Below are 12,047 nucleotides of genomic sequence, written 5' to 3' on the forward strand. Positions count from 1 at the left end.
GTTATTGATCACATCTAATTTCATGACGCCCTCTGAGCCCGTGTGCAGGTGAATATGGCACATAGGCTATATGTCCACCCCTGCTGCTGACCATGTTGTCTGCTGCCAGTCCTGGACCTCTAGTTCCCTGTTTGTTTTTTTGTTTGTTTTTTAATCTTTTTTTGACTAGACTATTTTTGACTTGGATAATAAACCCTGGTGTCTGACAATTTCTTTCTTGTAGATCTGGATATATTTCCAACACATATGGACAAAATAGTGGGTACCGTATGGCCTGCTATTCTGTGAGGTAGGAGGGACATAGTCTCAATCTTTATCTGGTTTGTCTCGTAAATCTAATCTTCAGAATAGTGTAAAGTTTTTCATGAATAAACCTCACTATATGGGACATTTACTATGCTGTAGGTTTGTTTTGAAGGCTCTTCAAGTAGTACAATATGGCTCTAAGGCCAAAAAATTATGTGTATTCCTGTTCCATGGGCAAATTATTTTACTTCGGCATCTAATAATCCAAAATTATTTTCAAAAACATCTGGAACATGAAGAACAAACAAATGTTGCAGATTTTATGTTAACATTTCATTTCTAGCTGTTTTGCTGGAGCCTTCCCACCATTTACAAATACATTCTATATACGTACTTTTCTAATGAAAAGTATTTGATAATATGAAGAGAAAAAAATGCAGTGTAATTACGGGTATCGGCTGAATTTTTTCTCTTCACCTTCTGACTCTCACCTTGTCCCAGGTACTAAGGATTTAGTACCAAGGGACTACAGTGGGTGCAGTTGGCTATCTACACTTCACCACCTCATAATAGTCTTGGAGGAGCGCCGCGATCCCCTCAACTTTTTGCTGTACTAACTCTATTTGATAATATGGCACCTGTCAGCTACAAATAATGCTGCATTAAAGGGGTCTTCCAGGACTTTAATATTGATGTCCTGCCCAACTCCCGGAACCTCTTTCCCAATTAGCTTATTGGTTGGTCATATAAAACTATTATACTTCTGTGCCAAAAACAAGATTAGCAGAAATTCTGGGCTACCAGGTATTGGATTTAATGCATTTTACTGTATATATTGGGGAAGGGGGTATAATATAGTATGTTTTTGAGTGTATGTGAAAGGCATACAAAAGGATAAGTCATATTTTAAGGACTTCCACTAAATGCTTTTTATTTAAACATTATGGAAACATTATTAAATAGTATACAAAACAAAATTTAGAAATTGCAAAACATAAAGTGAACTAACAAAATAAATTAGAAATTCTTTTAATAATAGTAACTAAAGTAGAAATGTATTAATAAATTAAGTATATCACAACCAACATATAAACCACTGTATAAACTATCATGTAAACATCCTCTAACCTTAGACCATCTCGGTTTCCTCCATAATATTTCCCCGGGCATCCCTCCCAGTACATAGATAGCACCTTCCCCCTTGTTCTCTAATAAATCGTCATTATTCCTTGTGTTTCCTTGTATCGAGGGACTTAAAACAAGTTTATACAACATAGAAAAGCATCATGTTGTAAAGTACACAAAACTTCCTGTTACCATTTCTTTTATCTACATGTACTCAAATGGTGGTCACCCAGACAGGAAGTGAAACAGTTTCTAGGCAACCTAAACTAAAACACCCTGCAAAACAGACAGGAAGGGGAAGCTTAAAGGAGGGAAACAAACAGATTCTGCAAAGAAAGGTCAGAATAAAGAAACTTTTATATATATATATATATATATATATATATATATATATATATATATATATATATGCAGTTACTCCAGTTGAGTTTACCTTTAAGAACATCGATATAATCATTGACACTATATAAAATAAATTACATATATATATTTGATTACATCTTGTATCCATATGGCAGGCTGAAATGCAAGTCAGTAGTCATCATTTTTCTTTATAGATTCCACCAGTATCGGCGACTATATACAGTTCAATACAATGTACAGTAGTAGATGTTTAATGGTTAATCTCCAGTCTAAAGTCCAGTGCGATCTCCACAGTTTCGATTCCGCCGTTGCTCTACAACCTCACAAACGTTTAATAACAGAGGTGACTTTTGATCCATGGACGAGGCTCCTTCTATATACACTCCAGTAGTCTTCATTATTAACGCTGTAATGCCTTACTTATTGGCTTGTAAATAAAAACAGCTTTTATCATGGTGGCACGTAGTCCTCATCCTATCTACTTGACCAATGGGTGACCACGTGCCTCCTCAGGTGCCTCCCTGTAGAGCTTGTATTCCTTTTTGATATTTTTATATAGCATTTTATCCCATTTTTTTTGCTTTTTTTATCCAAAGTGGTCACACACCATCAGGTTCCTGGACTCAGAATCTTGGTCACAACGTTCAGAATTTTCTGCTTCATGTTGTATTTATCGCCGATCAAGCGCAGCTGCTTGGCTACCTCAGCGACAATTTCTTTGTCTGTCACAGGAAGAAGAAGATATTAGTATCATTCTTTACATTAGGCTGGGGGAGTTTTCATCTAGATCTCACAGTTCAAAAATCTGCTTAGTAAAGAAAAAATATAACACTGGCCTATCCCCAAATCACTACATGTTTGGCCTTCAGGAGACTTGGAAAGGTGCTGTAATGGTGGCCATAGTGGAGAAATGCCCTTTAATAGTTAACTAAATAAATTTAAAGGGGAACTCTACCAAAATGAAAGACTATTTTTGTGATTGCCTTATCTCTGAGACCCCACCAAGGTGTCCCTTATTATGAGTCTTATTGACATACCCCTCATATAGTGTACTAATAATGGGAACGATAGGAGAATCTAAAGGAAGCCATACTACTGGAAGACTTCTGTACATGACCTATACGATTAATAGGAATATGTAGCAGGGACAACTCAAATTCCTGACCAAGATCGTGGCTTTTTGCCGTCTACACCCTTCATGAGTGTATATGAAGGAGAACTGGCAAGGTCTTCTAAGGATAATTCTAAACTTATTATTGCAGATACATGACTCAGTTTTCACTCGCGGAATAAATGGGTCACAGCAATTAAAAAATGGAAAAACAAGTGACGTCACTGACCTAAATTTTAGGATAGTCAGGTGACCTATATATAGATCTAATGTACCTGCCAATCTTTTTTTTTACCAGAGTAATCCACATCATTCTCTCCGATGAATATAATCCACCAAACATTTTTTTTTGTGGTGGTGTTATAGATCATAAGGCTGTGTCTAATGGCATCATTAGTAAACAATTTCCACATTTTTTATTGTCGGCAGTGAATTTTTAGATCTTATTTTCAGATTTATTTACATTTTAATTTAAGACAAAGTATTCATCATAAGAGGTACATGTGGCTTTAAATTAGATTTAAAGCCACAGCATCTAATAAAAAATATTTTTTTTTTCTCCTTTCTATCTATGTACCGTCACATTTGATGTAGTGATTTTTTTTAATCAATAAAAAATCTTAAATATAGTTCGTCACTGACTTCAATGTTCTAAATGATCCCTGGTTTGGAAAAAAAAAAGCAGCAAACTCGCTGTGTTACATCCACGGTGTGGGACCGTGACCATAAAGGGACTTTCCATATTAATGTAAATAACGTTTAATCACAGTGTAATAAAATGTATTACAACTTTCTAATCTACTTTACATTTCACTTTCTAAAACATTTTCAAGATCTATGTTTGCTGTCAGTAAATAAGAACATTGTTTAATTTACAGAGGCTTAAACAACATACAGATCTTCTTCCCACAGCTGAGACTTTGCTACATTTGTATCTAGTCTAAACAATCCTCTGTGAGCGGAAGTTTGGACTCCTGACATAAATTTTGCCTGCACTGATACAGGAGAGAGATTTGCGCTGCTGATGTTTTTAGCTCACAGACGATTGTCAAGACTGGATGCAATTGTAACGGAGACTCAGCTGTGAGAAATATTAGGTCTGTACAGGTTTTTAGCCACATGTGTTTAATATTACAATCTGCCAGGATACAAAATACACGTATAAACACTACGTACAAATGTAGCACAGCAGGGTGATATCATATGATGTTTTGGGGGATTTTACATAGGACTGACGCTAATCCTATGGAATTATCTTAACTCATAGAGCTCATCTCTGTATTAAAGGAGTAATGAAATGACAAATTCGGCTCTGCTTCATCTGTAGAACCGTTCATCACAACCACTGGTTATAGGTTAAACGTAGAACTAAAGCCACCAAGCTTTCTTCATCTCTTGGGGGAACTAAAAGTCCCCGCATGTCTTATACATTAATATAAAGGAGCAAGTTACCTGCAGGTGGCAGCTTTTTCCAGGAAGGTCTCCCGGGCTTCATGCTTGTTTTTTCTGAGGCGGGTATGTTGGCAGAGCAGGCGACACAGACCACTGGTAGTACCACGATACTTGTGACAAGAACCACTGCACACACAACTGCTCTTCTTGGCATCCAGAGAAGAAATCCTTCCTGTGGAGGAAGGTGGAGATTATCTGTGAGCTTCTCTCCACCCCGTGGGTAATTCCTACACTGACAGGAGGAAAGTGAATGAGGAAGTAGCAGTCATCTCATAACATGTTCAGGCCTATCTCCTCAGCCGCTGCCGCCTCCATCACACCAGCATCCAGCGTGGCCAAAAACACAAGTGCAGGAAGTTTACTTTTTTTCTTCCTTTTCCATCTTGTGTTTTTGATTTCTATTTCCTGTTAAGTATAAACTGTATACAGTATATTTACTATCTGAGTCATAGTAGCATTTTTTCCCTTATGCCCTGTCTCTATATACAGGACACGTCCCACAGTCTATGGCCTTTGATTCACAAATAGTACATAAAACCCCCCTTCATCACACCCTGAAGGGAATATAAACCCCAGACCAGACTTCCTAAATACAGACCGCTAAATAAATGCAGACCCCAAACCAGACTCCCTAAATAAATAGACTTCAAACCCTTAAATACAGATAACAGACCACCTAAATAAATGCAAACCCCTAAAACAGACCCTCTAAAAACAGACCCAGAACAGACCCATTAAATACAAGTAAGGAGGAAATATCTAGAGGATAATGCTGCCCTCTTCTCCTACAAGTGATGGGAACAGGGTAAAGGGGTAACAAACTCTGTGCCTTCCTGCCCATAATACAGACCTCAGATCAGACGTGCAGATCTGGGCCATTATCTGGGCAGTATTGGCGGTACTGCAGTCAGGGGCCCGGACCAAATCATAAAGGAAAGGGGGCCCATCGCTGGGGGGTGGGTTTCCAGTTGCACGGAAACGCCCCCTGTGACAGCGACTCAATTCTATCCGCGTCCTTAGGAGGCGGATACAATTGAAGGCTCTAACGAAGCAAGGGAACAATCGGTTCCTTTCCCTGCTTTTGTTGTGAGGCAGATGGCGCAATGACGTCATCGCACCAGCTGTGTCGTTCCGCTGGAGCAGGCCTGGTCACAGGTGACCAGTCCTGCAACGCTGGAGGAAAAGACGACATGGGAACAGAGGCAGGTGAGTGCCACTATCTAGAGGGGATGTGTAGCGCTATCTACAGGGGGTGGGTGTGTGGCACTATCTACAGAGGGTAGGTGTGTGGGGCTATCTACAGAGGGTGGGTGTGTGGCGCTATCTACATGGGGTGGGTGTGTGGCACTATCTATAGAGGGTGGGTGTGTGGTGCCATCTACATGGGGTGGGTGTGTGGCGCTATCTATAGGGGTGTGTGGCGCTATCTACAGGGGTTGGGTGTGTTCCGCTATCTACAAGGTGGTGTGTGACACTATCTAAAGGGGGTGGTGTGTGGGGCTACTTACATGGGCACTATCTACAAGGGAAACTGTGACACTACTTACATGCACACTGTGGCATTATGTACAGGGCACACTGAGACACTACCTACATGGGCACTGTGAGGCACTACCTACATGGGTGGTGTGTGGCATTACCTACATGGGCGGTATGTGCACCTTCTACATGGGAACTGTGGCACTGTCTACAGGGGGCACTGTGGCACTAATATCAAGGGGCAGTGTGTGGCACTATCTCCAAGGGACACAGTGGCACTAACTACAGGGGGCAGCGTGTACCACTTTCTAGAAAAGACACTGTGGCACTATAGGGCATTGTGGGGCGCTGAGTGTGGCACGATATTCACTGGTTTTTACACTACCGGTAGTGGTCAGCACATATCCACTAGCATAATCCTTTTTTTTCATTACAGCTTGTAATATAAAATGCTAGGCTGGTGAATAAGTGCAAACCAATACTCGTAGCGTAAAAACCAGAGGGTAGCGGGAGCGTAAATAACTTGGCTTGCAAAGTATGCGTTTGGAAACCCCCCTTTAAAAATCCTGCGTTTGCCCCTGCGTCGCTGCTACCCACCTATGTTTTTACTTTGGTGGAAAGAACAGGCCCCATTGCGAGGCCCGTTTTCTCTACTAAAGTAAGCCAATGAGCGGCCGTGCTGGTGACGTCTAACTGTGCCAGAATAAAAATGCAGTGCGTCGCATCATCGCTCGTTCCATGGCCCGCCAGTTTAGAGTTGGTGTCCTCTGTTTCGCCTCCTCCCCTGCTGCTGGCCTCCCAGTCAGGCAAGAGGCCATTCATTTCTTTGTGTGTGTCTTCATGTGACATCCTTTCCTAGTCTGGTCTGGGGGTCTGTATTTATGGGTGTCTGTAATAATAGGGTCTGGGGTTTATTTAGGGAGTCTGGTCTGGGGTCTGTATTTACAGAGTCTGATCTGGGGTCTGTATTAATGGGGTGGGGCTCTGTAATAATGGGGTCTGTGGGTCTGTATTTATTTAGGGGTCTGGTCTGTTGTCTGTATTTATGGAGTCTGGTCTGGGGTCTGTATTATGGGGATCTGGTCTGGCGTCTGTATTAATGGAAATATTTATTTATTTAGGGGTCTGGTTTGAGGTCTGTATTTAGGGGGTCTGGTCTAGGGTCTGTATTTATTTAGGGGGTCTGTATTAATCGGGGACTCAGGTCGGGGGTCTGTATTAAAGCTGCCCTTAGACATTAAATAAAATAGGTCAATAACATGATCAACCAGGTTGGAAAATTTTGAGACTACATGTGTGTGACATGATCGGCCGATTATTTGTGGCTTTGGTCGATCAGGGAGTTTTAAAAAACTGACTTCCTGGGGCTTGTGCAATTTGCCCGTGGGATAGTTTATACAAATGCATTGCAGCCGATCGTTATCTTAAGGGTGTGTTCACACGGCCTATTTTCGGCCATTTTCGGGCCGCAAACGGCCGAAAAATCGAAAAGCAGAACACCTCCAAACTTCTGCCCATTGATTTCAATATGAAAAATGGCCGCGAAAAAGAAGTGCAGGTCACTTCTTGGGATGTTTTTGGAGCCGTGTTTCACAGACTCTATAGAAAAACAGCTTCAAAAACGGCTGCAAAAAACGCAGCGAAAAACGCAAGTTGCTAAAAAAACGTATGAAAATCAGGAGCTGTTTTCCCTTGAAAACAGCTCCGTATTTTCAGATGTTTTTGGTTAAGTTTGTGAACATACCCTGAGGTGCACACACAAGACAAAAAACTTGTGAAAATATGGAGCTGTTTTCAAGTGAAAACAGCTCCTGATTTTCAGGCGTTTTTTTTAATCAAAGTCGCGATTTTCACTGAGTTTTTAACGGCCGTTTTTGTAGCTGTTTTTCTATAGAGTCCATGAAAAACGGATCCAAAAACGACCCAAGAAGTGACATGCACTTCTTTTTCGCTGCCTTTTTTTACGCGGCCGTTTTGTGAAACGGGCGCGTAAAAAACAGCCCGTCGACCGTTTATCGCCCGGAAAACGGCAGAAAATAAGCCGTGTGAACATACCCTTAATATATGGCCGGCTTAAGGCGGGAGTCTGGTCTGGGGTCGGTATTTATTTAGGGGGTCTTTATTAATGTAAGTCTGGTGTCTGTATTTGTTTAAGGGGTCTTTATTAATTTTAAGGTGGGCTGAAGGAAGACATGCACTATTTGGGTTTCGAATGCAGTAAGTTGGGGGCATTTCCTATATAAATGAGCGAGGCATGAGGCCAAAAATTTTGCATGTAATGTGACTATGTGGTCAGCGTGTCCATGTATGTGGTGAATGTGCCTCCATGTAAATTGATCTGATGTGTAAGCCTTACATAGAGGCTTGATGGTACTGTAGTTTGGGCTACCAGTTTGGTCCAAACTACCAGGGATCAAGCCTCTGTGGAAGGTGGCAGGGGCTAAGTAGGGAGGCAGAAAGGAGATGCAACGAAGCAGGGTCTCTGGATAGGGAACAAAGAGGTAGGGGAGATGCAGACAAGGGGAGAGGCAGACAAAGCAGCAGGGCCCCTGTAAGGGTAAGGAAGTAACGGCATGGGGGAGACGAAATTTGCAGCAGCTCTCTGGGGGAAAGGGAGGACACAAACTTTGACTGGAGCTCTGTGGGGGGCACAGGTACTCTGTTATGGAGGAGGGTAAAGAGAGGACAAAACCACTAGCCTGGCATTGACACAGTAGGGAAGGGGTGGGGAGAAAAAGTGGTTGGCATAGAGAAGTTTAAAAAAAAATTATAGTAATGGACTACGGAAGAGAGTATAGTTTAAAGAGGACGTGAGGGTATTTACCTGCATCTTCAAGGGAGTCCCAGAGATCTCTCCTATTTCTGGGAATCTCCTGGACATTTCGGTAGAGTTGCCATGTATGACTATCATCTATCTATCTATCTATCTATCTATCTATCGATCGATCTATCTATCTATCTATCTATCTATCTATCTATCTATCTATCTATCTATCTATCTATCTATCTATCTATCTATCTATCTATCTATCTATCTATCTATCTATCTATTTCTTATCTATCTATCTATCTATCTATCTATCTATCTATCTATCTATCTATCTATCTATCTATCTATCTATCTATCTATCTATCTATCTATCTATCTATCTATCATCTATCTATCTATCTCTATGAATCTGTGGCCCACAACGTGATTATTGAAATATACGATTGCAATGTTGGGGGGATATTAATTTATGTAGGTGGGGGGATGCACATGAAATTGCATATGAACGACTGTCAGTAATTTCACAATTGCAAAAAACCTGTCATTGATAAATCTCCCCCAGTGTATGACAACTCATATGACCAATGCAAAAAATACAATACCATTTCACTAAAATGCTGGTATGGGCTCCTGGTTATTCACAACTTTCCCTTGGACATCCCCTGACACACACAGCCGTGATTTGCACTGACGTTTAGTGATCACTGACTACGTCAGGTGGCTCCTTTTCAAAAAGAAAGTTCAGTTTTATGGCCAAGGTATCAGGTTGCAGATTGTTTTGTGACTGAGTTATGTGGTAGGTGGAGGGGAAACAAAATGATGTTTACTCGAAAATCTCCACCCCTAGCAGTGACGTACATAGAGCATAGAGGGCTCATGGGTTTGGCTTCAAAAACTGCATACAAAACTGCATGTTTAATTCCAGCCTTAGTCTGAGCTGGGCCCCCTCTTCTCAGGGGTTCCACGGCAGCTGCATGGTATGCTCTTCAACTTAAGACTTTTTTTTTCAGTTTGGACTCTATGTTAATGTACAGACTTTTATCACGTTTTGTTTTTGTTTTTTTGTTTACTTTTTTTACATGATCCTCCATTAAAACAGTCCTACAAAAATGTCCTTAAAAAGTGTCACAAACTAACACCCAGTGGCATCGCTAGCACCCAAGCCCCGGATTGTTGGCCTGTTTCTCGGATCCCTGGGCAACTGTCACATTTAATTGAATCTGCATCCTCAGGACGCAGATACAATTGAATACTAAGGTGGAGCAGGGATCAGCTCCCTGCTCTGCCATTCACTAGGCTACAGGCCACATTAGGACTGCAGCCTATAAGATGCTGGGACAGGATGCCTGTGTGGCACTGTGGTGGTATTATTCAGTGTATGGTTGTATTATCTAGTCACAGTATGGGGGTATTATTCAGTGTATGGTGGTATTATCTAGTCACAGTATGGTGGTATTATTCAAACACTGAATAATACCACCATACAATGACTAGATAACACTATGGGAAGAAAAAAGTTGTGCGCAACCTTGCGAACATTTCAAAATGTCTGATATGGAAACATTGAAATTGATGCGCATGTTGTCCTAATGCAAAAATTCTAGCCTTATAGCCAAGTCCCCCCCCCCCCCCCCCCCCACCACACAAGCAAACTATAACTAAACCCCGCTCCGGCACATATTTTGTTTAGGATGTGTTCATATTTTGATGCAATTTTCACAAAATTAAATAAAGCTGCAATATGGCTGCAACACGTGAATATACTCTTAGGGTAGGAATACACGTTGTTACGAGGGGTTCGTGGACCCACTGGGCCGTACCGCCTTGGCAGTATGGCAGCTGGCCAACAGGACGCAGGTCAGAGTCTATAGTTCGTATAGGGTACCTGTGGCAGCTCAGACAGTAGCAAGGAAGGCTAGGCAGGAACTTGGCAGCAGGTGGACGTCAGGTGTGGAGAAGCAGGTCAGGCGTAGAATACAGCACAGCATGGCTACAGCAAGCACGGTACTAGATCAGAATACAGGAACAGCAACAGAAAACACTGGGAGCAGGAAACACTAGGGGGCCATTTGCAAGACAGGCTAGGGATACAACAACAAAGCTGAGGCATAGAACTAGGGGGCTGGACCCCTCTTATAGTCCAGAGTACTCACGGGTCAAAGTTCAGGAACGAACTAAGTTCAGGATCCCTACGGGATCCGGCATTGGTGAGTAGACGCGAGCGCTGGCTTCTCCTGAGGAGGAGGCTGGGGCCAGCGCTTGCCGACTCGTGGCTGCGGCTGTCAGGGGAAGAACGGAGCTGACAGCCCGCAGCCATGGACATGACAGTATCCCCCCTCTTACGCCCCCTCTTCTTGGGACCAGAGCGAGGCAGAAACTTTTTCAGAAGAGCAGGGGCATTGAGGTTCTCCTTTGGCTCCCAAGACCTCTCTTCAGGACCAAATCCCTTCCAATCCACCAAATAAAAAGTCTTTCCTCTCACTCTTTTGGTGTCCAGGATCTCTTGAACCTCAAAGGTGTCTGAAGGGCCGCTGGCGACAACCACAGGGCTAGGAGTCTTGGTGTAGCAGTTCAGGACCACTGGCTTCAGGAGGGATACATGGAAGGAGTTGCGGATCTTGAGGGTAGGAGGCAGCCGAAGCTGATAGGCGACAGGGTTGATTTGTTGTAGGATCTCGAATGGTCCGAGGAACCTGGGAGCAAACTTGCATGACGGTACTCTTAGTCGAATGTTCCTGGAGGACAGCCAGACCTTTGTGCCAGGAAGAAACTGAGGCAGTTCTCTTCTCCTTGTGTCCGCCCTCCGTTTCATTCGGTCATCTGCCAGCAGGATGGAGGATCGAGTCTGCCGCCAAATCTGTACAAAGTCCCTAAAGGCCGTGTCAGCAGCTGGTACCTTGGATGAATGAGGAACCGGGAGAGGTATTCATGGGTGTTGGTCAGGGACTATGAAGAACCTTGTGGACTCGCTGGTATGATTGTTGTAAGAGAATTCAGCCCACGGAAGCAACTGCACCAGTGGCGTAACTACCGCTATAGCAGCCGCAGCGGCTGCTACGGGGCCCGCGGCATGAGGGGGCCCGTGTCGCCCGCCGGCACGGGCCCCCACCATGGCCGGAGGCTCCGCTAGCAGCCGCCATGGCTGCTACAGCGCGACACCACTGAACACTACGGCAGAGCAGGGAGGTATCTCCCCGCACTGCCATTAAACAAACGACATGTATCCCCTATCCACAGGATATCCACAGGACAGGGGATACATGTGTGATCGCTGGCAGCGATAGGGAGAACGGGGGACTGAAAGTCCCCTGAAGTTCTCCATCACATACCTCGGACTTCTGGGGTCTTTGTCGGCAGCTCCGTAGAAATGAATGGAGCGCCGGTCCTGCTTGTGCGCATGCGTGACCAGCGCTCCTTTCATTTTTATTGAGCTGCCGACACAGACCCCGGAAGTCAGAGGTTAGTCATGGAGAACTTGGGGGACTTTCGGTCCCCCGTTCT

General features: G+C 43.3%; 1 protein-coding gene across 1 annotated transcript in view; it reads right to left on the bottom strand.

Annotated features, from left to right (window-relative positions):
* Positions 1-1,794: 1,794 nt before the first annotated feature.
* PMAIP1 (phorbol-12-myristate-13-acetate-induced protein 1) overlaps positions 1,795-12,047 on the bottom strand; it is a 60,972-nt gene continuing 50,719 nt past the window's right edge. The window contains exons 2-3 of the mRNA XM_075854972.1: positions 4,298-4,469; positions 1,795-2,456 (exon numbers count right to left, since the gene is read on the bottom strand). Of these exons, the coding sequence (XP_075711087.1) occupies positions 2,344-2,456; positions 4,298-4,469 (285 nt within the window). The 3' untranslated portion in view covers positions 1,795-2,343. The remainder of the gene's footprint in view (positions 2,457-4,297; positions 4,470-12,047) is intronic.

Source organism: Rhinoderma darwinii, chromosome 1 (assembly GCF_050947455.1).
Source record: "Rhinoderma darwinii isolate aRhiDar2 chromosome 1, aRhiDar2.hap1, whole genome shotgun sequence".
In the NCBI taxonomy this organism is placed as follows: domain Eukaryota; kingdom Metazoa; phylum Chordata; class Amphibia; order Anura; family Rhinodermatidae; genus Rhinoderma; species Rhinoderma darwinii.